The 26574-nt window shown below is 36.1% G+C and overlaps 2 protein-coding genes, 2 long non-coding RNA genes and 1 other non-coding gene across 6 annotated transcripts in view; 2 read left to right on the top strand and 3 right to left on the bottom strand.

Annotated features, from left to right (window-relative positions):
• Positions 1–1298: 1298 nt before the first annotated feature.
• LOC111093961 lies at positions 1299–7738 on the bottom strand. Its single transcript, XR_005383754.1, has 3 exons — positions 7458–7738; positions 5157–5248; positions 1299–2338 (listed from the first exon to the last, which is right to left on the bottom strand). It is a non-coding gene; the product is annotated as an uncharacterized LOC111093961 (long non-coding RNA).
• Positions 7558–17913, top strand: TTC14 (tetratricopeptide repeat domain 14). Of its 2 annotated transcripts, XM_038583460.1 has the most exons (12): positions 7558–7929; positions 8367–8491; positions 8585–8784; positions 9461–9545; positions 9708–9837; positions 10116–10271; positions 10900–10971; positions 11596–11715; positions 11818–11940; positions 14353–14470; positions 15422–15531; positions 16370–17913. In XM_038583460.1, the coding sequence occupies exons 1-12, from the start codon at positions 7769–7771 to the stop codon at positions 17277–17279; spliced, it is 2310 nt and encodes a 769-aa protein (XP_038439388.1). In that variant the 5' UTR covers positions 7558–7768; the 3' UTR covers positions 17280–17913. The 2 variants fall into 2 exon arrangements, 1 of the variants encoding a protein (XP_038439388.1); XR_005383753.1 differs by lacking the exon at positions 16370–17913 and having other exon boundaries at positions 14353–14987; positions 15422–15460.
• On the bottom strand, positions 8227–9687 carry LOC119867492. Its single transcript, XR_005383755.1, has 3 exons — positions 9417–9687; positions 8967–9138; positions 8227–8882 (listed from the first exon to the last, which is right to left on the bottom strand). It is a non-coding gene; the product is annotated as an uncharacterized LOC119867492 (long non-coding RNA).
• A 974-nt stretch (positions 17914–18887) lies between the features above and the next one.
• The window catches only part of CCDC39 (coiled-coil domain containing 39), a 44065-nt gene continuing 36378 nt past the window's right edge, over positions 18888–26574 (bottom strand). The window contains exons 15-20 of the mRNA XM_038583459.1: positions 24390–24549; positions 23744–23850; positions 22756–22896; positions 22421–22600; positions 22210–22295; positions 18888–21065 (exon numbers count right to left, since the gene is read on the bottom strand). Of these exons, the coding sequence (XP_038439387.1) occupies positions 20909–21065; positions 22210–22295; positions 22421–22600; positions 22756–22896; positions 23744–23850; positions 24390–24549 (831 nt within the window). The 3' untranslated portion in view covers positions 18888–20908. The remainder of the gene's footprint in view (positions 21066–22209; positions 22296–22420; positions 22601–22755; positions 22897–23743; positions 23851–24389; positions 24550–26574) is intronic.
• Positions 25074–25175, top strand: LOC119867560. The gene has a single exon (XR_005384078.1). It is a non-coding gene; the product is annotated as a U6 spliceosomal RNA (small nuclear RNA).

The following is a 26574-nucleotide window of genomic DNA, read 5'->3' on the forward strand; positions in this document are numbered from 1 at the left end:
ATAGTTGCCCCACTTACAGCTTCCCTGTAGTTGTTTCTCTGGCCCTGTGGAGTTTCACCCAATATACATACAGTTTAGCATTCAAATACTCAAAGGGACATTGAAGCAAATCTCCAGAGTTCTTTCTTTGCTTAGCTCCCTCCTCTTTGGGCCTCTGCCCCATAAATTCCAACTGCTTAAGACTCTATGAACTCGGAAACCCTGGGTGGCGCAGCGGTTTAGCGCCTGCCTTTGACCCAGGGCGTGATCCTGGAGACCCGGGATTGAATCCCACGTCGGGCTCCCGGTGCATGGAGCCTGCTTCTCCCTCTGCCTATGTCTCTGCCTCTCTCTCTCTCTCTCTCTCTCTCTGTGACTATCATAAATAAAAATTAAAAAAAAAAAAAAAAAAAGAGACTCTATGAACTCTGATATCTGTCTCCTCCACTGTGGACTCTCTGTACCACTGTTCAGTAAATGCCTCCAGCCAGAAAACTGGGCAATTGTAGGACTTACCCAGCTTGACACCCTCTCTCAGACACTGCAGTCTTGCATTGTCATTTGTATAGTCTAAAAATAGTTATTTCATATATTATGTCCAGGGTTTTTTTCAGTTGTTTATAATAAATAGGCTAGTCTGGCACCAACCAGTCATAACTGAAAGTAAAAAATTAAGGCTTTTGATGTTCTCCATTTGTAATATTATTGACAATCCCTAAATAATGGTTATCCTATGTAGGTGCTCAGCAGAGGACAGGATCACCATTTAATCATTTGGGCTACAAAAAAATCAACTAATAATTCATAAATCATACTGTCATGCTTTATATCCAATTTCCATAAATTTAAATATTACTATTGTAATGACTATAATCCAGATTTGTGATGCAGAAAATAGGACCAGAAGACTCATTCACAAAACAAAAGACAACTTACTGAAAGAGAGAAAGAAGGTAAGAACTAAAACTGACTTCCTAGAGAATAAAAGAAAAGCAACTTCCTGAAGAACAAAGGAGGGATTAGGTTCTCCACTTTTTAATAGAACTAAAGTCTCAGATCTTTTTTTTTTTTTAATTTTTATTTATTTATGGTAGTCACACACAGAGAAAGAGAGAGAGAGAGAGGCAGAGACACAGGCAGAGGGAGAAGCAGGCTCCATGCACCGGGAGCCCGACGTGTGATTCAATCCCGGGTCTCCTGGATCGCGCCCTGGGCCAAAGGCAGGCGCCAAACTGCTGCGCCACCCAGGGATCCCAGTCTCAGATCTTAATAACATAGGAGCCTGTAGGTCAATGACAGATTAGGGATCTGGCATTTCCTTACTGCATGACTTGGGGAAAATAAAATATAATGCACTTGAAGACAGCAAATAGAGGCTCAAGTGAGGAAGATCTAAGAAGATTTTCATGGTTCCTTCTAAGACTTGAGACATAATGTGGTAAGGCTAGCCCTAGAGAAGAAGCATGTCACATGCCCTAGGTGAACATGCATCTAGCATGAATCTTAGGAGAAACTGAAATGAATACTTATTGTAGCTTTAGGAAAACTGAGAGACGGTATTCAACCTAAATACATAAGCATGCCAAAAAGTCTCACATATGAGGTCTGAGAAGAATTAAGGTGTCAGTGTTTGAAAAGACAAATAGGTAAATAGGTTTAAAAATACTGAGACTGCCCAGAGAATTTTAGCAGCAAAATGGTATCAATCCATTCAGTATTTCTTATATAAAGTATATTTTTAAAATCATTTTTAATGCAATCTATCATAAGAATTCTTGTGCACAATTCTACTCTCTCTCCATGAATACTGGGAAAGGGAATTATGTTAATTCAGAATATTCCATAAAATAAATTTGCAGTAAGTGGTAAAAAAAATTTCACTAACTCAGTTCTTATGCCACTAATTCTAAGGGTCTTACAGAGACTCTTTTGTAATATAGTTCAGGAAATGAGTTATCCTTAATTTGGCCAGAAGTAACAGACAATGGCAAAGGCTTGGAAATATTTTAATTATACAGAGATAATCAATGCAATGGTATTTGTTACTATGAAATTATACTATACTATGGTAAATCTTATTCTCCTCTAAATCTTCACATTATAACAAAGATATTAGTTCTTTTATACTGTAAAACTGATAAAAGCTATAAAAATAATCTGCTTTTCTTCCACTTCTAAGTCCACAGATGCAGAATTGGGATTATCAGCAATGGGATCCCTGGGTGGCGCAGAGGTTTGGCCCAGGGTGCGATCCTGGAGACCCGGGATCGAATCCCACGTCGGGCTCCCGGTGCATGGAGCCTGCTTCTCCCTCTGCCTGTGTCTCTGCCTCTCTCTCTCTCTCTCACTCTCTCTGTGACTATCATAAATAAAAAAAATTAAAATTAAAATTAAAATTAAAAAAAGGATTATCAGCAATAACCATTCATGCTATGAATTCATTCACTTATTCATTCATTCATTCAATTAACTTGCCTTTGGAAATCAGACCTTTTATATCTACCAATAATCAAATATCATACCCAGACATGCTGGATCTCTCAATGGATTCCATTAAGGAGGGGGCAATATACTAAACCAATAATATACTTCCATTCTCTGAAATTCTCCTTGGTGCTGCTATCAATAAAATAAAAGAAGTTACTATTTAATAATTAAAAGGCAATCAATTACTCTTTTTTTTAATTACTCTTTTTCAAAGAAATGTCCAAATTGCATTAAAAATGAGTATCAAACCAACTCAAAATGTATTGACAAAGAATACTGTTTATTTAGCATCAACTATCAATTTTTCTTGGTTATAATCCTGACATGTTCCCTGATGGCATAGTATTCTGAGAAACTGCCATAAAATGAGAATCTAAGAAATGTGTGTGTTTGTATCTTTATAAGCAGTCCTGACAAGGTACCTGAGGATAAGCACACTGATCTGTATATCGCACTCATCTTTTTAAATTTTTTTTTATTTTATTCTTTTAAAAGATTTTATTTATTTATTCATAGAGACACAGAGAGAGAGGCTGAGACACAGGCAGAGGGAGAAGCAGGCTCCATGCAGAGAGCCCAACGCGGGACTCATCCACGGTCTCCAGGATCACGCCCTGGGCTGCAGGTGGCGCCAAACCACTGCGCCACCAGGCTGCCCCGCACTCATCTTTTTAACTGTTTTTCCCCCAACAATCATGATGGATTTGTTCTGAAATATCCTCATCCTATTTCAAGTCTTTTTTGTAAACAAAGACAAACATGGGAAAAAATGGCTGGCTGAGAATAGCACTGCAGATGGCCACTGTGTATGGTCCAGCATTACACATCTCCAGGAGTACTACATACATCATACATGGATTATGATGTAAATGCAACAACCCCAGAACCCCCAACCCGACCTGGAGTTGTGCAATCTTCACCACACCACTGGGTCTGTTCAGAACTAAATTGTAACTAAAATTAGTGATCTTTCCTCTCAGAAAAATGCAAAATTACTGAGCTAACTGATCCTAGAGAATTAAATCAATCCTAGACAATTGAAATATAAACTAATGTACATTAAAATAATATCCTCATCAAAATATTTACCAATACTAAAATATGGAGAGGGTGTTAGAAACACAACTATCTTAAAATAACTCTACGCAGTAGGTCACAATTTCCCACCTCTGAATCCTTGTTTAATTGGCAGTAGGTTTTCTGGTAAAGGATTGAAAGCAATACCCACAATGATCTTACAGCACCCTCATGTGGATAAATATTTGACAATGTTTTTCTTAAAGAGATGTGTTAATCTGTGATATGAAAAATAAAAAGAGAAGGTGAATTCATAGCAAAGACTACTGGATGAGTGAACCCTTATCAGAGTAGGTCTGAATTATTTCTCTAATAATAAGAATGAATTTTTGGCTGTCTAGCCATACTTGCCATTTAGTATTCCTCCTTCTTCCCTGAGTTAACCCAGGGTGACTCCAAATATAACTCTGAATAGAACAAAGCTATTACCTTCTATGGAAGCAAAGCTGCCTCTTGTACCATATGCCTATGAATGAAACCAAGTGTCCCCATTATAGAAAAGAAAGTTCAGGGCTATCTTTAAAAGTTAACATAACCATAGATATTTTTAAAATAAAATAAGTCCATACATGTATATTTACAAACTATATCCTTAAAGAGCATGGTTTCAGCTGACCTTCTAGATGCGTGGCATGGTAGAAAGAGTACTAGATATATAGTTAAGATAATGTGGATTCTAAAGTTAGTTTTTGAACAAATCTTAATCTTTCCATGTATCTGTTTAATTTTTTAAATGGCAGAGTAGAAACAGCAGAAGATACTTGTGGGTAGGTAGCTTCCCAGTACAGTCAAGATTCCTTTCGTTCCAAATCATAAATTTACTCAAGTTGGCTTTAGCAACAACAAAAAAAGGATCTTTTAAGAAAAAAAATTAGGAAAAAAATTGCTGAAAAATTAATGGGAGGAGTATTTATATACTCTTATGATCTTATCTGGTTCTACCCACTCTTTCCTGATACAAACATCTCATCCTTAACTCCAGATGAGGATAAAGCTTTCTGAAATCATTTACATCAGAATCAAGAACTAGAAAAAAACCTGTCTACAGGTTTTGTATATAGTCACACATATTTTGTGTAAGTCCTTCCCACACGGCAATATATGATTCTGAGATCCAGATAGACTTCATCTCTTACATATTGTGTCACTAGCAGCTGCATGTTATTTTGAGAAAATGGGGGGATCCAAGAAAAGCGACCTTGAAATATACTGCTTTGCCCTTGCTTTTTGTGGCTACTTTGCTCTGGCTAAGTGTTTATGTTCTTTGCTAAATAAATCAGAATTTATCTGTGTGCATGTGCGTGTGTGTGTGTATTTTCACACAGAGGATACAGGGGCACCAATATATATCCTACCTGAAATGATACACATAATTAAAGTGTCCATAACTAAAATATCTCTACCTACTTCAATTTCACACTTGCTGTCTCCAGAACATGTTTTGCTTTTGCACATCTCTACTTCTTTAATTATATTGCTTCCTCCTCCTGGAAGGCACATACTTGCCTCCCCCTCTCCTCTCTTATCCCCATCAACTCCCACTACTTCATCCCCCAGGAAAAATAAGGGACCTAAGCAGACACTTAATAGGTATCCATAACAATAGTACTTACTATGTGCCACATTTCATCTTATGTCTAATCCTCTATTGGACTATGCACTGCTGAAGAATCAGAAGTTTTTTTCATCTTTGTATCTCCAGGGCCTAGAGAGTATTTATTAAAAGACATACATATGTGTTTACTTAATCATGGAATTGGATATCACAATAAAAATAGGCCCAGAATCCAGACACCAAAGATCTGTCTTGAATTCTTTATCCTCTCTTCCTTCCCATATAGTCACTTGATTATTCATACTGCTTAATCGGGAAAACTTATCAAAAAAGATTTTTAAGAGATTCTTTTAAAGGTCAAACCAGTCAACAAAAAATTAAAACAAAAAGTGAAAGAAAAGTGTTTTCTGTCTACAACCACCTCGAGAAATCCTGTATGTGAGACTATTTTCTCCAAAATGAAATGCAAAACTAATCCCCTCACTTCCTCTCCTCACTCCCTCCAGTCCCATGTCAACCATCCTGTGCTCAGTCCCCTCCAAAGTCAAAGGATATCTATCCCAGCAGAAAACTAAGTCAAAACCATCTGTGACTATAAAAGGCTAATCCCATGCTGTGGGAGTACTTGGAAATTGAAGAATAAGGTTGCCTTTGGCATTTAACTACTATGACTGCCCAGCACCAATCAAAGATAGGACCCCGCCTGAGTTTTGATTACACCCGCTTAAAGTTTTGTGGAGTTTTGTCCTCCCCACCACTACCATGTATATAGCAAGCATTCGATAAATTTCTCTCTTGATGAACACTGCTTACCCTCTAAAAGCAGCTACTTTCTCCTGTTTTCATGGCCATACTATAGCAATTTTGGATACTGAAGACACAGGGTGGTTGGAGTTTACTCTCGTGTTAAAATTAGGAAAAACCACAGACACATCCCATAGTGACGAAGGCTGTGCTACTCAAGAATGGCTTCACAAGTTGGCCTTCTTAGACTAAAGACCACTGTCTGGCATCTGGGTCTCAGACACGAGGCTTCTCAGTCCGTCCAGAGATAATTAGACCCTTAATAACAGATCAACTCTACCTAAAAATCATGTAATTTACCAGAATGTCTATAGTTTGTTTTGGGGGGTTGGCTTTCAGTGACAGCACCCTCTTTCCTAATAACAGCCATTCTCTAGAGCTGTTATTAGCTTGACACAAATCAGTCTGTAACACTGAGTACACTTTCCTGATGTGCTCACAGAAGCTGGAAATGTATTATCTTTTAAACTTGCATTCTTCTTTGTTGCATCTTCTCAGGTCTCAGTAAACTATTTGACGGGACTTTTTTCACAAAATAGAGCTGAGGGATACACTATATCCTGGACTGGGCCTTCTATGCAGGTGGCCAGACAGTGAAAACACATAGCTGGAGAGGAGGAATAACTGCTACCACTTATTTTTGCTCTAGAGGGCTATACTAACCTATACATATTTAAGTATAGTGAAATAAAACTAAGCCATATTATCTTAAAATCAGAGGAAGTTAGGGCTGTATGTTAAATATACTTTTTCCAGCAATTGTGTCTGCAAAGATCTATTAAGACTGAGGTTGGAATCCTAACTTTAACCTTTTACCTGGTGGGTGACAGTGAGCAATTTATTGAGACCCTTGGGCCTGTTTCCTCAATCTCTAAAGTAAGAGTTTTACGAGTTAAAACAGTTAGGTTCTCAAATCAATAACTAAGGGCAGCCTGGGTGGCCCAGAGGTTTAGCGCCACCTTGGGCCTGGGGTTGTGACCTCGGGGACCTGGGATGGAGTCCCAGGTCGCGCTCCCTGCAGGGAGCCTGCTTCTCCCTCTGCCTGTGTCTCTGCCTCTCTCTCTCTCTGTATCTGTCATGAATAAATAAATTAAATCTTTTTTAAAAAAATAACTAAGGGAGGAGAAAAGCCCAAATCACAATTACCTTTGCAATTCAGGTGAATTATCCATAACTACATTATATAGACTTTAATGTACACAACACTACACAGTCAATCTTATGGGCACTAAGTTTTTAGAAGCCACTTTAAATAAAGAAATTAAAAAAAAACAATGCATACAGGCATATGTCCAGACATTAAAGCCATCCTGATTTTAAGCTAACCCTAAAAATCATTACAGTGAATGGAGTATGGATGGAGAACACAACTCCAGTGTTTAATGAGTGTCAGTCCCCTTTCTTTCTGGTTCTCACCCTGGCTCTGGTGCTTAGAAGCTCCTCACTAAATAGACGGATGAATTATTATTATTTAGCCTACATTAGAGCCCGGGTCATTTCAACGTAATAATAACGCCAGAGAAATTTTTAAAAAACACTTCTCGTACATCACTACCTCAGAGCCGGTAGGCAGCCCTCCAGCTCAGGAAATGCTTTAGCCCAGTGCTTCCGGTTTCCGTAGTCGCGCCCCATCTCGCGAGATCGCGGCACAGCTCCCCCCGCGCAGCTCCCGCGCTCCGCCGCCTAAGGCGAGCCTGGAGCACTTCCGGGAGCCGGTTGTGTTAAGGGTCTGCGATGTGTGCTTCCGGTGGCTTCCGGGCGGCTTCCTCAGCCCCCGGGACCGCCGAGCTGAAGTAGTGGGTGCGCGGGGAGGCGGGGCGGTGGGCCCGGCAGCCCACGCGTCGCGGGGTCCGGCAATCTCTAGCCATGGACCGGGACCTTCTGCGGCAGTCCCTGAACTACCACGGGCCGTCACTGCTCTCCCTGCTGCGGAGCGAGCAGCAGGACAACCCACACTTCCGGAGCCTCCTGGGGTCGGCGGCCGAGCCGGGCCGGGGTCCGCCGCCTCAGCAGCAGTTACAGGGCAGGTAGGGGGACGGCGGCGCCGCTGCGAGACGGGGGAGGGGACGCAGGTTGGGGGCCCCGCTGGCGCCGCCGGGTGGCGAGTGGAGAAGGCGCAGGGCCGCGGCCGCGAGCCGCGGAGGGTCTTCGCCCGGTGCGAGGGCAGGGGGAGGATGAGGGCCGAACCTTTTCTGTGGTACTGCCTGAGGCGCTGAGTCGTTAGCCAACAGCCCTTGGGCTTCGTCATCGGGAGCTGCGGGACTGTCCTTTTTAACTTTCCTTGCCCTCCACCTCCATGATGGCGAATGACGGATTCCCTGATTAAAACTTTTTCTCAGAGGATGTACGGCCCGGAGCTTAGGATGGACGCGATTGGGCCCCGAGAGCCGTGAGCTTAAGCTTAGACCTACCTGGAAAGGTTTTGCCCATAAACCAGTTTTCATAAATTTTGTTTCCTTTTAAGAAAAGAGAAGAGAGTTGACAACATCGAAATACAGAAATTCATTTCCAAAAAAGCAGATTTGCTTTTTGCACTTTCCTGGAAATCGGATGCGCCTGTAACTTCTGAAGTCAATGAAGACAACGAAGGTGAGTTTTATTAAAATATTTTGATTGCGCTTTGGGTTATTTCACTGCACCTGAGATGAAGCAAGGCGCAATTTTGTTTTGTTTTTGTTTCAGATGGTTATGCAGTCATGCCGCCGTTAGAGCAGTTCATGGAAATACCTAGTATGGACCGGAGAGAGCTGTTTTTCCGAGATATTGAGCGTGGTGATATAGTGATTGGAAGGATTAGTTCCATCCGGGAGTTTGGGTTTTTCATGGTGTTGATCTGTTTAGGCAGTGGCATCATAAGAGATATATCCCACTTAGAAATCACAGTAAGTTACTTTTCAGTTGTTTGTTTGCTTCTGTTTTTGGTAGGAGTCCTCTCAATGCAAGAATTAGGTCTTTGCATCCACTTGGGCTTAGGTGTACCCTGCTGACATAGTTTTGAGAAATAAATATTAACTGCAGAAAAATAAAGAACTTTTTAAAAAATTACTAGTGGTGATAAACTTACATAGTTTCCTCCTTTATTTCTGGTTTTGTGAGGTTTGCTTGGTCCCTTTGGTTGGCAGGGATAGAGTCATATTTTAAATGCTCAGAGATACCAGTGGATATGGTGAGATTGGTATTGCAGGCTTATTTCTTCTAGCTGCACGTGTTCTTATTTAGTGTTTGGAGTTAGATACCTGCATGTGGATAATTTAGAAACAAATTCCTTATTTTTATATTTACAACAGTTAAATATAAATGATTTCTTCATGTACATTATATAAAAAGATACTTTGCCCAAGATGAATTGTCTTGAATTTGAAATAGTGTGTTAATTTAAAAGGTTTGGTATTTGAGTTGCTTATAATTAAAATCCTTGTTTAAATTTAGATTTTAAAGGGCTCGTTTTTAACATTCATGTCAACTGTTAGCAGATTATACTGAACAAGTAAGGTAAAAAAATGTTACTTCTCACGAAAGAATGGAATGTGTGGTGTCTTAAAATACTTCTCATTGCAGGCTCTTTGTCCGTTAAGAGATGTACCTTCTCACAGTAACCACGGGGATCCTTTATCATATTACCAAACTGGTGACATTATTCGAGGTGATCAGTTTCATCATACTGATAAAAAAAAAGTAACAGTTGTCAGATTTTTGTTTATATTAATTTTGGAAATTAGCTAATGAGAATAGTGTTTGGATTTATGTATTTTCATGTTAGTTTGCATTTTCTTTTTAATCAGCTTAGTTTCCTTATTTTTTTAAGCTGGAATCAAAGATATTGACAGATACCATGAAAAGCTTGCAGTGTCTCTATATAGCTCATCTCTTCCACCACATCTATCTGGTATTAAATTGGGTGTAATTAGTTCTGAAGAGCTTCCTTTATACTACAGGTAATCCATCTACATTATTTAAAGAAGTTAATTGTAAACAGTTTCTTGATTTAAAAAATAGCAAATTGTGTCCAAATTATGATGAGGTAGAAAATTAATTTCTCTTATTTCAAAATATGCTCGTTTTATTTTTATAGCCCTTAAGTAAAAGAAACCAAAATAATATTACCACACCTTCATGTATAAAAATGATGAGTATTTCTTTAATAGAAATGGGATATGCTAATTACATTAAGTCATTTTTATACTTTTTTTTTTTTTTTTTTTTTTTTTTTAAGGAGAAGTGTTGAACTAAATAGCAATTCTTTGGAATCCTATGAAAATATCATGCAGAGTTCCTTGGGATTTGTTAATCCCGGAGTAGTTGAACTCCTTCTAGGAAAACTAGGAATAGATGAATCTAATCCACCATCTTTAATGAGAGGCCTACAAAGGTATAGTAAATTTACTGTTATTAAGTGGTGAGGTAAATGGTGCTGAGCTTAAAAGCTATGTAACCGAGGGACATATTTGACTGTTCTAAGCCTGGTGGCAGCAGTATGCCAAAGTGAATGAACTAGGTGATCCCCATTTCCTTCTGTAATGGAGTCTCTTGTGATTATATGTATAGAGAAAGACACAGAAAGCTTCTAAGAATTTTATGTTAGAAATACTGTTTAACAATAATTCTTGGCATTTTAAGAATTTTTTTTTTTGTAAGAGAGGGATATAAACATTAACAGAAAAAAACTGTGGGTTGATGGAGGGAAGGTTGGTGGAGGATGGGCTAAATGGGTGATAGGTATTAAAGAGGGCACTTGTGTTAGGACACTTGTGTTGAGTACTGCCTATTATACGTCAGTGATGAATCACTAAATTCTACTCCTGAAACTGATATTCCACTATATGTTACCTAACTATATCTTAAATAAAAACTTGAAAAAAAATATTCTTTTGTAGATGGAATATAAATTTCTTACCTGGGATTTACTTTTTCAGTGTTGAATTTTTATCTGTCAGAGTGAAGTATTATTACCCCCCCCAAAAAAACTATATAGTTTGACTTTTATTTTCTTTGAATAGCAAAAACTTCTCTGAAGATGATTTTGCTTCTGCATTAAGAAAGAAACAGTCTGCATCTTGGGCTTTAAAATGGTATGAAAATTTGTCTTTCAACAATTGCATTATCTAGTCTAAAGGTTAGGATAAGGCAAGCGTTAAGTCATTCTTTGGTCTTTCGTCATTCTTAAGACCAAATTGTTTATAAAGAAATTAAAATGATGCGTTTTGTAGCATTTTTATAGGAGTAAATGATGTTATGTTGTAAACTTAACAGACTTGTTTTAACCAACATTTTCCATGCTTTTCAAAAGGAATTAGTATATTGATATATGGATTTCATAAATATTTGTTACAGAATTATCCAAAGGCAGTATTACTTCCTAGGTATATTGAGATTATTGAAGACTAAATATTAGTCACATTAGATATGTTTTAAAAATGTATCCATGCTAGGGGAGCCTGGGTGGTTCAGTGGTTGAGCATTTGCCTTTGGCTCAGGTCATGATCCTGGGTTCCTAGGATCGAGTTCCGCATCAGACTCCCCACAGGGAGCCTGCTTCTACTGCCTGTGTCTCTGCCTATGTCTCTGCCCCTCTCTCTCTCTGTCTCTCATGAATGAATAAATAAAATCTGTAACAATAACAAAAAATTTGTCCATGCTGACATTCTATCTGGATATTCTGAGAAGTGCATGATGCTTTCTAAATGTCTTTTTAGTGTGAAGATTGGAGTTGATTATTTTAAGGTTGGACGCCATGTAGATGCTATGAATGAATACAATAAGGCTCTGGAAATAGACAAACAAAATGTGGAAGCTTTGGTAGCTCGTGGAGCATTGTAAGTGAATCTTGCTTTTAAGGAATATTGATAAGGTAAATGTGTACAAGATTTATGAATTGCTCACAAGATAAATTCTTCTAATTTATTTCATATCTCTAGATATGCAACAAAAGGAAGTCTGAACAAAGCAATAGAAGATTTTGAGCTTGCATTGGAAAACTGTCCAACTCATAGGAATGCAAGAAAATACCTCTGCCAGACACTTGTAGAAAGAGGAGGGCAGTAAGTATCAGATTTTGTTTAAAATTAGAGATCTAATATTCAACCACCTACTATAAATAAAATCTTGAACTTAAGAAAATAGCATCTTTAACTCAATTCAAAACACTCTTAGTTTCAATTTTGGTTGAAATTGTTCTTTAAATATAGTCCTCTTTAAGCTTTTAGGGTTTTTTGGGTTTTTTTTTTCCCCCTTAGTACTGAGGTTCTTTATGATTGGAAGTTGAAGATATTTTAGTGTCTTGAGTTCATTGTTCTGAACATCTATTCTCGTTACATAGAAATATAAATGTAAGGGTCCAAGAAATTAAGTATTTTTTTCCTGGATGTACACAAGAAGTTTTTGTTTTGATAAAGAGGAATTTGATGTCTAATTCTTCATTCTAGTAGCTTAATGCCAGAAATATGAATTGGGAGTTCTATAGTTGTGAATATTTTGCTGTTACATATTAAGCTTATTACTCTGCTCTGTGCAGTAAAATCCACAAATGCAGATTAAATGGAAGAGTAAATCATTAAGAACAAACCCTGCAACTTATGTTACTATCCTGAGATGCGGGCATAATACCTGTCATAGTAGTTGTATCATAAATACTTAATGATTAACAGGCTAGTCTAATGTATAAAGTATTGTGAAAAAACAGTATTCCTATATAAATGATTTTTAGTAATGGCTTGCTCTAATAATTAAAACCAATTTATAACAATAGCATCTTTATGCAACTAATTCTTTAAATAGAATTATCATTTTTTTTCATAAATCTGCGTAATTATTCCAGTTTGTATGATCATTCCGGAATTCCAAATTAAGGAGTTTTGCAAAATTTGTTTTTAACTCAAGAACTTCTGTTTAGACCCAAGTAACTGGTGCAACTTTTTACTTTCTCACTAAGTAGATAGTTACTAAGATATGGCTGTCTTACTACCCACATACTGGTGTCTTCTGGCTGAGTGGATGGCAACATCATCTATATGTTATCCAAGCTAGAAATGTTTTTTGGTTTTTTTGTTTGTTTTTAAGATTTATTTATTTGACAGCGCACGTGTGCACAAGCAGGGGAAGTGGAAGAGGGAGAAGCAGGCTCCCCACTGAGCAGGGAGCCGGATGTGGGGTTCTGTCCCAGGACTCTGGGATCACAACCTGAGCAGAACGCAGACTGTCAACCAACCCGCCACCCAGGCCCCCCCAAGCTAGAAATGTTGATAGCCTTCAGTGGATCCCTTACTGCCTATATCCAGTCTGACAGAAAAGTGATCCCATTGAAGCCATTGGGTTTTTGTGGGGTTGTGTCTTTTTTTCATGTTTGACCTTTTTTTTTTTTCTACTTTCAAAAAACAAAATATTTTACAAATCTTTTTCTGCTCTGTATCCAGACTTCCTCATTCTGATTTTTCATAGCATAGACATTAATGAGTTTCATCTAATAATTCCAGCCAGTTGTGATATACACGTATCTGTTGGTATTTCCAACCTTGTCCATAAATTTTCTGGGAAAATTTTCTGTAGAAAGGATAATTATTCATAAACTATAGGAGAAACTTGGGATGCCTGGATGGCTCAGCAGTTGAGCATCTGCCTTTTCTGCTCAGGGCGTGATCCCGGGATCTAGGATCAAGTCCTGCATCAGGCTCCTTGCAAGGAACCTGCTTCTCCCTCTGCCTGTGTCTCTGCCTCTCTCTCTGTGTCTCTCATGAATAAATAAAATCTTAAAAAAAATACATATATATAGGAGAAGCCAATCTGTAATTCTGTGCTCAAGCTCAAGATTATACTAAATTTAGAGAAGATATTGGCTAGCCATGTTTTCATGTATCATACTAAAATCCCAATACTGGACATACAATATGGCTATAGTTGCCAAAAATGAATTCATACTTTTTTGTTGTTTTTGTATTTAATTGAGACATAATTGACATAAAACAGATGGAGATGTACAACATAATGATTTGGTGTATGTTTATATTGCAAAATGATTTCCACAACATTTGGTTAACGTCCATCATCAGTTACAGTTTTTCTTGTGCAAAATTTTAAGATCTATTCTCTTAGCCATATTCAGATATGCAGTACAGTATTACTATAATCACCATGCTGTACATTACATGTTTAGGACTTAGACCTTTTAACTGGAAGATTGTACATTTTGACCACTGTCACCCATTTTGCCAGCACCCTCCCAACCCCACACGACTACCAATCTGTTCTCTGTACATGTGAGTTTATAGTTTTTGTTTTGTGTTGTCTTTTTACCAGAGAAATAGCATTAATAAGCACATGATTTAGGTACTGCTCAATTTGGAAAATGTTGCCAAACATGGTTTTTCTCTAATAAGTTCTCATAAGCATCTGAACCATATGCATATTTGAGGATTTTTTTTTTGTTTTTATGAAAACAAAAAATGTTTCAAATTTAGGTTGGAAGAAGAAGAAAAGTTTTTAAATGCTGAAAGTTACTACAAGAAAGCTTTGGCTTTGGATGAGACTTTTAAAGAGGCAGAGGATGCTTTGCAGAAGCTTCATAAATATATGCAGGTGATTCTTTATTTCCTCTTAGAAATTTAGTGATGTTTGAAACTGATGCTAAAACTTAACTTTCTTATAGGGAATACTATTCTAGATTACTTAGTCAAGGCATTATGAAAACTGTCTTTAGACAGTTTTTAGATACAGCTTTTCCTAATTGGGTTTGACATCACGTCATAGTGCCTTTTCTTTTTTGTTGGTACTCAGAAGTAAAAATAGTTCTATGAGAAAATTCCTACTGCCTACATGTGGTATGTGATTTTGAGAAATGTCCTTATAGTGAGCTTTCCTGGTGGTTACAAATTCAGTGTTGGTATAATTGAGCTAATTATAAAAACCTCTGAGAAATATTTTAAACTGCCTTTTCCTGTAATACTGATGATGATGTTTTCTCATGCATTTTCTTCTGAATTGGACCATTGCTGCTGTGTCTGTGACATCTGGTGCTGCTCATCCCCATCCTCAAACTGGAAAATGATTTCTTACGTAATCATGCATCCAACTGGGCTGTGCTATTTTTTAAATGGTTTGTATTTGAACATGGTGATTCCTCCCTCAACTCACCTTAATGGAATTTATTTGAATTTTATTTATAAAATTTGTGTCCTGTCTAAATTTTTCAATTTTTTAAAAAATAATTTTTCATGTATTTTGTTATGTATTTTATTTTTTCCCCTCTCCTGCACTCTGGGTCATGGGTACCAATGCAATGGCTTCCCCTTTTTTCATGGAATACCAACTGCAATATGGTCCTCAATGCTCTTCTGGCTATTCCAATGATTAATGCCAAACACTTGTATGATTAATTTTTACATGTTAAAAATACTTAATGCTGGATATGTGGTGATTTGGGTATACCCTGTTTGGTTTCTGGTTGGGGGGGTGGTCTTTTGAAAACTGGGTTTTATATATTCTGCTGTTTTTAACGTGTGGTTTTTTCCGATATCTGGGTTCTAAAAGAAATCTTTGGAATTAAGAGAAAAACAAGCTGAAAAGGAAGAAAAGCAGAAAACAAAGAAAATAGAAACAAGTGCAGAAAAGTTGCGTAAGCTCTTAAAAGAGGAGAAAAGGTAAACTATAATATTCAGTATATTTTAACTTAAAGCAACTACTGAGTTGAACCAAAGTGCCATGTGGAGGTAAAGTAAGTAAAAAAAAAAAAAAAAAAAAATATATATATATATATATATATATATATTTATATAATCATAATCAGTGGTACTTTGTAAGTATGTGTACTACAAATTTTTCTTTAAAAGAAATTAAGTGGAATCTAAAGATAGAATTCAAAAACAAAGATCTTAGAATTAAAATATATAATTGTTTTAATTATCTATATTTTAGAGAGAAGTGTTTTAGAATTGGAGCAGTGGTTCTCAACTGGGGGGTGGCTTTGTTCCCCCAAGGACATTTTTGGTCATCATAACTGATGGAGTAGTACTAACATCTAGTGGGTAGAGGTCAGAGATGCTGCAGAATATCCTACAGTGATATTGTAGGATACTCCCCTATTGTCATACTCCCCTATTGTAAAGAATTATTCAGGTGAAAATGTCAGTAGTGCTGATGAGGAGAAACTATATATTAGAAGTAGCCAGATATAAAACTTCATTTTTCTCCTTTATGTGTTTAGATGGGCTTAAGTTTTTTAGTGTTGGAAATGTGACTGTGTCTCCAGAAATGATGGACTTGCTTTCAATGACAACTGTCTACACAGTATTTTTTCCCAAAAGTCATGCCTGGTGGTAGAATTGAATATTGTAGCTAACTAAGATTATTATAGCAATTGCTTATCTAAAAACAGGTTTTATGAAACCTTTCAAGAGAACAAAATAGAACTAAGAACTTTATAGATAATCAAGAAATGTTTTTGTACTTAACATATTTGATGGAATAACTATTTTTTAGGCTAAAGAAGAAAAGAAGAAAATCAACTTCTTCCTCTTCAAGTGTTTCTTCTGCTGATGAATCTGATTCTTCTTCATCAACTTCTTCCTCTTCTGGTCACAAAAAGCATAAGAAACATAAGAAGAACCGTTCAGAGTCTTCTCGAAGTTCCAAAAGGCATTTAACTAAGGCCTCCTCAAGTCAGATAGATCAGAGTAGGAAAGATGAGTCCTTCCTAGTTCCATCCAATACTTTAGCATCTTTTCTTAACCAAAAACAAGAAGTGGAAAAACTATTGGAAAAGCAGGACAGGTTCCCATATCAAAAAAAACAGGTAAAAGAGAAAGATAGATGCTCTCTCTCTTCATCTTCAGTTGAAATTCCGGATGATTTTGGAGGTAGGTCTGAAGATCCAAGAGATTTTTACGCTCAGGCAAGTAGTAGCAAAACAGAAAAACCATATAAATCAGAAAAACATTTCTCCAGTAGAAGAGATTCCTCGGATTCCTTTTATAGGAATTCAGAGGACAAAGTAAAAATTTATGGTTATAGAAGATTTGAAAAAAATACAGAGGGAAAAAAAGAGCACCATAGGAGGTGGGAGCCAGGTTCTGCGAGGCGTTCCACTTCACCAGCAAGCTCAGACTACTCTTGTAAGTCAGTTGAAAAATCTAAAAAATACACTTATTCTGGATCACGTGATTTCAGTAGACATGAGCAAAGATATCAGTTAAATAAAAATCAAGGAGAATATGAAACAGAGGTTAATTATGAAGAGGACATTAAAACAGAGGTTCCAGAAACAGATGGACTAAATAGCAAAGAGCAGTCAGCAAGTGGAGTTAAAAAAAATTTACCTCAAAATTTACTCAATATATTTAATCAGATAGCTGCATTTGAGAAAGAAAAAGGAAATAAGCCAAAAAATTAATACGTTGGAGAATCCGCACCATTACAAAAAAGGCCATTAACTGAAAGTTTGGGTCTTCTAGTCCAGTGCAGAATCTCTGCTCCTAAAGCTATATTATTTGTAGAGATTGCAGAAAGCAGATGCTTTTTAGCTATTCTCAAAGTATATTTGTTTCAATCATGGGTCTCCTAACAGCTTGATTTTTTTTTTTTTTTTTAGGCTTTTCATGTGTATGTTTCTGTATAGTATTTCTTACTGTGATGATCTAAACTTCACCTAAAAATAATTCTCAAAGTATTGCTTCCTCACTGTATTATAGTGTATGAGAATCCCTTGGGTCCACTTTATCGTGCTGCTTGAGAGAAAATTAAATTTGTTCATTGAACACTTGGATTGTTTTCTTTAAAAATTATTTCATTGTCTTTTCTGTTAAATTGTCTTTCCCCTCAGCTTTTGAAAGGGATATACAGTAGTTGATTGTTCCTTGCATACTGTTTTATATTGATTATTCATTTAAATACCAAATTTTTTTGTTACTTATAAGATTTATATAGTTACCGGTCTTTCCTAATTGACCTCTAAAACCTGATTTAATTAAAAATGGTTCGTGCTCCAGCTTAACAAGTACCTTAGGAATAAAGCCATGAAAGTTGAATAGGGGCCCATTTTGCTTATTTCTCTCTCTCCCCTTTTTTTAGACCTATTGTTAGCAGTATAGCCCTAAGAAATTTCTTAACTTTAAATATTGGCAAGACCCTTAGAGACTATATATTCCAGGCAAGAAAAGATCAGAATAAAAAAGAATCCTCTTAGCAAAAACACCAGTGGCAGGAGGATCACTGTAAATATGGTTTTCCCCTAAAGGGAAAAAAATTGGGTAACTGTCCTAGTATTACATATGTCCAGTTGGGAGGTGCTTGCATGTTTTTAACTACCTAGAGCTGGCCTGCATTTCTTTTCTTAATATTCTCTCCTGATGCTTCCCTTGATGCCTCCTTTCTTAGGGCCTGAATAAATGACAAGGCCAACAAAGCCTGGTTTTACTCAATAAATTCCAGCAACTAGAGCTGAAGCAGTGACTTAGATCATAAAAATCCTCCCAAATTTAAAAACAGAAGGTGTTGATTTATAATGGTCTTTAGTTTAGAATCTTTCCATTTCCATTTACTGTAAATGACAACAGGCTTTTAATGCTGCCTCTAAATCCTTCTATCTGGGTATGTCCTGTTTGTGCTTAAGGCCTTCAGGCTTCAGTGTTGGGAGCCTAGTGAAAAAACTAAAGATTGTTTTGCAATGGAACAGAAAGAAACTGGTCAAAAACCATGGGTAATAGCAGTAGAAAGGTCACTTAGTCGTTCATCTTTGTACCAAGAAACTCCTCTTAAAAGAGTCCTTGGTTCTTTCTGTGTATTAGTAGTTCCTGTATCATCCATACATAGTCCTAGAGCATGGTTTTTGTAAACAGTGAAAAGTACCCTTGACATAGTCTTTGACCTTTAGGAATTGCTGGTATATCTTCAGTATTTTACATATACCAATTTATGTACTAAAATCTCTGAGCACAAAAAAAATATATATATATATCTCTGAGCATCATTATCAACCAGCACTATCATTTTCCAAGGTGTCTTTGTGGGGTTTTTTTTTTTTTTTCCTCTCTTTGTGGCTTAATGTTACATTCAGGTACCAAAAAGTTAGGATAGTACCTTATACAGCTCGGCCTGAATTTAGGAATTCCGTCTTCCCTAAGTTTCTTGCCTGGGACATATATTAAGCAGAGTATACAAACCAGTTTCTAAGGAGGTATTCAGGAAACCCATCACAGCCAAAAAATATTGGGGATTTACTTACCAAGAATTGTTAGTAATTATCTTTAGCAGGCTTTTTTCCTTATTATGTCTATAGTTTTTACACACCCAGACTGTGTCTTGACTTTCGTAAGTTTCTAAGATAATACGTGGATGTTAAGATAACTCTCCACATTTGGAGATAATGGGGTTGAGCCCTGTGTCTCCATTTAGCATTATTATACATCTGAGATTGGAACAGTTTATTTATTTAATAGAGTTAAATACAGACTTGTATGCTGGCCTAGAACCTAACCATTCCACAAATATTGTGCTAGCCTTTGAGTAGTGACTCAATAATAGGTAGACGTTATTGTGCAGCTCCTATGTCAGGCTCTGTATACCTTGTATATATTTGGTTATTGGTATAGGTACTGTCTCAGTATAAAATTAGGAGAAAAGCATAGAGAAGCAACTTTCCCAAGGTCATAGAGCTAGTCAGACAATCCCTGACTCCATAGAACACCGTGTGTAATATTGAATTGCAAGTTCCAAGTAATTTACAAATAAAGGGCAGAGAATAAGAACCTTAGTGAACATACAAAGTGACCATAAAATTAATCATTTTTTTAGATTTTCTATCATGCATTTAAAGCTATGCTTTACAAAAAAAGTATCTTACTGAACTTGGCTATAACATTTGCTGGCTATTTTAAAAAACAATAAATATTTATGATCAGGAAAAACAAGTTTACTCCACTACTACATTTCAGAAGGAACTGTAAATGACACTTCTACACAATGACAACTGTTGATACAATTACTTTCAAGGTTTGAAGGAGATATACAGTTAAGTACATAGATTGTGATACATTTATTTAAAAGTTTTATAACATAATCATATTCCACACTGTATTCCAAGAGTTGAAAATGTTGGGCATATGTTCTATAATAACGTATTTAAGATAGTAACTTTTTAAATCTGGTGGTCTTCCTCCACTATAAATTTATGGAATTCCTATTGCAAATCAAATCACACCTAGCTGTTTACTAAATCAGAAAATCTTGGGCGGGAGAAGTCTTAAAAATACATTCTTTATACTTGGTTGTATCTTGAAAACAAAATATTTAGTGTGTTTGACTTCTTTCAAGATCAGAATTGAGTAATTCCTAGAAATTTAAGCTGCAATTTTATTGATTGCAGTGCTCTTTCCTATTTTCTTGGGTGGGGGAGAATAAATGCTATTTTTTGGTTAAATATTTTTTGGGTTAGTTTTAGAATCCTACCAAAAGAATAATAGACTTCTCCCCCAGAAGTCCAAGAGACATGTTTCTTTGACTAAAGCAAACCTAATTTTAGGATTTTCTAGGGTAAATGAGAATTTTAGTGTTGTAAACTATTCACAGGACAATGAATCTTTAGAAATTTCCTGAAAGATTGTGTTACCTTAGAACTGAGTGAGGTTTCATGGCTAGCATGAGATGCTGTAGCAAACTATTTTCTAATCTAACAAACATCAAAATAACAGTGAAAAACATTTTCTCTATGCTTGTAGAACATAGAATCTGAAGAATCTATTACTGCTTTTCTTCTCTGAAGAAAACAGTATGGCAAAAGCTAAGAAAATTAAACATTTCTTTGGCTTATTTGGACCTAAATTGCTTGACTTTTTTAAACTCCGTTTTCACATTTTCCACTAGGTTAAAACTTTTGTCTAGTTATTGCGTATTTCTGACACAATTTCAAGGGGCGTCTCTTTGATGTCACTACACAGCACCCACAAGCATAGGGTGGAATTCACTATTTTAAAAGTAAGATTTTTGTTCTTGTATTTACAACTTCTACAAAAGGGATTAAAATGTTTATTTGCTGCCCTTCTTGTTTTTACCATTACTGGGGATAGTGGTAGCACTTGCTGGCCTGGAAATGTTACCAGTCACTGAAGAGGAGGCTGGAAAGTTCAGCTCTAATACTTTAATTGAAGTCTGAGAGGCAACACTTGTGGTACTCCTGGATGACCTGCAGGAAAAGGAAAAACACTATTTTAAATTTAACTCAAAATTTGTATTAGTAGAGACCCCCTCGCTAATGGCAAAAACAAACAAAAAACAAACAAAACCCACAGGGAATTAAAGAGATCAAAAAGTATATTCTATTAATAGTACTAAATTTGTAAATCATAACCATTAAGTCAAAAAATTAGTTCAGAGAAAAAAGGTAATACAGTTTCAAACTAGTTCAAATATATTTATGAGAAAAATATTTTCAACTATAATTTAGAAGTGGAATCCTTAAGCATGTAAAAGGTTTTGCAAAAAATTAAGCATAAAAGATTTTTTAAAAGGGGACCATGGGAATCTGGTGCTGGCAAGAATGACTACAATAACAGGTTATGTAATCTAAGCTCAGGAAAAGAAAATGAGGCCTATTGACAGGATAAAGTGATGAGGTTATTTGAAAAGCATATAACTAGCTATACAATTCTGAAATACTAAGGTTTTAAAAATATGAAAGTACAGCAAGCAGGTGACTGACTGCTTACCATGTTTATGTAGAAACAGTTTTGTTTTAAACATTTTAGGATGTCCCTTTATTTCTGAATGCTCTGGATGAGTGAATGGAATGGATGGCTACTGGATGTAGGAGATTGGGAATTTTAAAATTAGGATCATCATCAATAATTTTTGTCAGCAAAGCACAAGAGTGATTAAACATCTACCTGATAGAATTCTGCATATAAAACTAAACTGCAGGAGTAAATGATTGTCTTGTTAGCAAAATAAAGCAGCAAAAATGAAATAAAATTGTGACTACTTAAAACTTCATAATGTGGTTTTAATCATAAAAACCATACTCCATATGTCTGTACACTTAAGTTGCCTTTTTATGGTTTAAATTTACCCCCGTACTGAGGGTTAATCATGCAGGATGTAACTTCCAAAACTTCACCCCACTTTATCCCACTGAAATAGCTGGAAGTCACAAAATACTCCATGCGCTAATAGAAACTGACCTCAGACAAATCAGAAAGAGTCTTGCTCTGCTGGCTGTTTGCTGTATACATGACACTAACATAGAAAGGTGGGTAAAGGTAAGGAGAGCACTGTGGAGGTATTTGCATAGGATAGTGAGTTAACGAGATGATTTTTAACCTTCCACTAACCTTGCTGATAACAGTGAAGTCTGTGAAGGAGACCTAGAACTCTGGCGACTGCCTTTAGTACCAGCTGTAGGTAGTTCTAAGCCATTCTGGAGGAATATTCAATAGCAATTATTAGTACCACTGCATTTTAGAATATTTTTAACTAGACTTCACTCTATGATAAATGCCATAAACTTTATTAAGTTTTTAAAATATTTTAGCTAGAAGGTACCTGTTGAAAGTATGTTTGAAGGATAATATGGATCTCAGCATTTTCTTCTGTGACCTCAGCTAGCATCTCATCAATGATCTTGTGGAAATGTTTCACTTCACGAAGTTTGATGTCTTGTTCTTCTAGTGTTTCATCTTTTGTGTCTTTCAAAAGTCGGATCTCCTTGGTGAGTTTTGCACACTGTTGTTGGTCAACAGTAGTTAATCATTATTTATACCTATTTACCAGAACTTAGTATTTTTTAATGAATGAAGGAGGATTTGGAGTTACCATCTGGAACTCCAAAATACATAAATATAAATATGACAGGTCAGTTTTTAAAAAGACAGCAATACCTGTTTAGTTACTCTCTCTAACTTTGGCCTTTGCTCTTCCGTTTCTCTATTTAGTTGAGATGAATAAGCCTGCTTCTCTGATAATTTTTCTTTGACGTTATTTGTTAAATGTTCTATAACTTCTAAAGTATTTTCCATGCTCTGCAGAAAAAGTGTTAAAATACTTATTGGTTAGAATCAGAAACTTAACAAGCTTGCCATTTTTTTAAGTGTTCATTTAATTTTAATTCATTTATTTTTGTATATGTTGGTAGATAATAAGTACAATGGTTTTAATTTTTTTTAAAGATTGTATTCATTCATGAGAGACAGAGAGAGGCAGAGACATAGGCAGAGGGAGAAGCAGCTCCCTGCAGGGAGCATGTGGAACTCAATCCTGGGACCCCAGGATCACGCCCTGGGCCAAAGGCAGGCATTCAACCACTGAGCCATCCAAGTGATTAAGTTTTGTATATAATTCCACTGGAAAGTATTTTTATGGGGCAGGGGGATATAAATCAAACAATAGCTGTTAAAAGCATGTAATTTTCAAAGATTCAAATTTTATACCATTGGTTCCTTCAAACAGCCAAAAAAAAAAAAAAAAAAAAAGATCTAAATGTTTACATAGAGCTTCCTAACCAAGTACATGGTTTTCTCTTTCAATGATGTGGTTTAGTAACTACTTTCTACTAAGTTATTTTTATCTTTCAAATTTTATTTAAGGAGCAATCTTTAAGGAATTAAATAAAAGTTCATTAAAAGTTACTGGATAGACCACAATTAGCTATGATTCATCAACTAATTAATAAGTCATTATCAGTAGTCCATTCTGTGCTTAGTACTGTGATTTTAATTTATTTAATATTTTGGTCATTTTTTCCCTTAATTGAGACTTTTACTACTTTAAAAAATTATCTTCTCTGTACAAGAGAACAAGACAGTAGACATGATGATGACGACAGTTAACTTTTACTAAGGGCTTATTACTAAAGCATGTAGAATATACCTGGATATCTTCCTGTAGTTCCCTGATTTGTCTTTGTTTGTATCTGTATTTTTCATCAATAGCTCTTTTTTGTTCTTCTAGTTGGATTTTTAGTTCATACTCATCACCTAGAATTAGAGAATTCTTAGTTTAAATTTTTAACATGTTATGTAGAAAGCAAGCTTAAAGCCTTACAAATATTAAACTTCTAACATATTGTGTTATAGAAGAAGGTTAAATTCCTTATATCTATTTGTTGAGAAACAGTATGAGCATGTAGTAGCCATTCTTGTTTTGTCAACATAGAGCAGCCAATGTGCTGCAATTTTCTTTACATTTGAAATTAATTCCCAGAGAAGTGATATGCAATATTGCTAGAACTAATAATGGAAACAACTTAGCCCTTATTTTAAAGGGAGGGAGGTTAGGGGGCCCCTGGCTGGCTCAGTCAGTAGAACCCTGATCTCTTGATCTTGGGGTTGTGAGTTTGAGCCCCACGTGGGGCACAGAGATACTTAAAAAATAAAAACGATAAAAAAAGGGAGGGAGGTGATTTTCTGACTTAAACATGGTATATTTTTGTTTTCATGTCTCACAATGTTCCTCCTTAAAAATAAGTACAACTTTAATTGCATATATTCATTAAAAAATTTTAACTCCTACATACTAGATGGAGTGATTTTTTGAAAAGATTGTTTGTAATTGTTGTTGCAGCTTCTCAACACTTGCAATGTATTTTCTAGAGCATAGATTTCTTTTTCAGCTTTGTTGATCTTAGCATCCAAACTGTCACCTTCCCTTTGAAGTTCTTCTTTTTCTTGAGCAGCCTATGAAACAGAATATAACTGATTGCACAGAAATATCATGGGAGAAAATAAAATGTCTGTTTCTAGGGCAGGAAATAGTTTATTCACAATACCAATTTACCTTGGGGCCCACATGCAGCATTAGGCATTTATTTCTCGCACTTGATTTAGAGTAGAAGACTTACTCCCCGAGACCTTCAAAATCTAGTATGTAGGATACAAACTGATGGAAGTATAATAACTAACCAAAGCTTATTTTAACTTTCCAACAAAAATTACCAGAAAGCTAAGCAGGTCTAAACCTTGATGGGAAAAGTTAGGATTAACTAGGAGGTGGTTTCAAATTAGATCTGTTCAATACGGAGAATGCAGGTTTCTGGCCTGAAAGAAGCTTAGGAACACTTTCCCATTTTAAGTCTTTAAGGAAAAAAGAGGTGAGCAAGGTACACCTAGGAAAGTAAATGCATATTATTTCCGAGCCACTTATATTATTAGAACGAGGATTTCAATATCTTTGAACAGTTAAGTAATATTAAAACTAGGGTACTCACTTCAATAGCACATACTAAAATTGGAACAAATAGAAAAAATTAGTGTGGCACCTGCACAAGAATAACATGCCAATTTGTGAAACACTCCATATTTTTAAAAGGAGAAACACTACATGATTTCACTTGCTGGAGATGCCTATAACAATGAAATTCTCAGACGGAAAGTAGCATGATGGTTGCCCAGGGTTGAGGAGAGGGAAAAATGAAGATTCAGTGTTTTATGCATAGACAGTTTCAGTTTGGGAAGATGAAAAAGTTGTGGAGATGGATGTTGGTGTTGGTTGCACAACAGTGGGAATGTACTTAATATCACAGAACTGCACAATTAAAAATTGTTATAATGAAAAAAAATTGTTATAATGGCCAATTTTATGTATATTGTGCCACATTTAAAAATATTTTTTATTTCTTATTTTTATTTTATTTTTTTTTATGATAGTCACAGAGAGAGAGAGAGAGAGGCAGAGACACAGGCAGAGGGAGAAGCAGGCTCCATGCACCGGGAGCCCGACGTGGGATTCGATCCCGAGTCTCCAGGATCGCGCCCTGGGCCAAAGGCGCCAAACCACTGCGCCACCCAGGGATCCCTAAAAATATTTTTTAATTAGAATTGTTAAATGTGGCTGGAAAAATGCAATCTATAAACTTCTGAAACCCAAAAATTCTCAGTAGTGTGTATATTTTGATTTTTTACAGTTTAACTCCATCCCTGGGAGTACAAAAAATTCGAAAGAACTCCAATTAAATGTTGACAGGGATAGTATGGATATATATTTAAAAGTGTCAAAATCCATTTTTTATCAAAATCAACTAATAATTTCATTTGGTAATTTATTCAACCCCTAGGTATGTGTATTTAAACCAGAAATGTGGCCATTTGAAATGTTTTATTGGTAACTGTTAATCTCAACATTTTCACTGGTATTTATTATGCTTCAAAATATGGTACACATTTTTTGTAATAAATTGTATGTAATAAAAAATAGCAAAAAAAAAGTTCTTAAATTATAACGTAATTCCTGTAAGTTGAGGTTAGAATTGGCAACATTTTCATTTGAAAAATATTGTAGTGGAGGGATCCCTGGGTGGCGCAGCGGTTTAGCTGGATCTAAGCTCCAGGGCGCGATCCTGGGGACCCGGGATTGAATCCCACGTCGGCCTCCCAGTGCATGGAGCCTGCTTCTCCGTCTGCCTGTGTCTCTGCCTCTCTCTCTCTCTCTCTCTCTCTCTTTGTGTGTGACTATCATAAATAAAGAAAAATTTAAAAAAAATATTGTAGTGGAAGAGAGCTATAATGAATCAAAACAGCTGTGTTTTAGTTGTGGATTTCCTACAAGTGAGTAACATTAATTCACTTTCCTTCTCCAGGTTCAATTTCATTGTTAAACAAAGGGGTTGACTTTGTACATTTATATATTTCCTGATCTAATTCTATGTATATGTTAAACTTCTAAAAATGCTATGATCCTATTTGGTTCCAAATCAGATATCATAG

The sequence above is a fragment of the Canis lupus genome, chromosome 34, assembly GCF_011100685.1.
Source record: "Canis lupus familiaris isolate Mischka breed German Shepherd chromosome 34, alternate assembly UU_Cfam_GSD_1.0, whole genome shotgun sequence".
Taxonomy (NCBI): domain Eukaryota; kingdom Metazoa; phylum Chordata; class Mammalia; order Carnivora; family Canidae; genus Canis; species Canis lupus.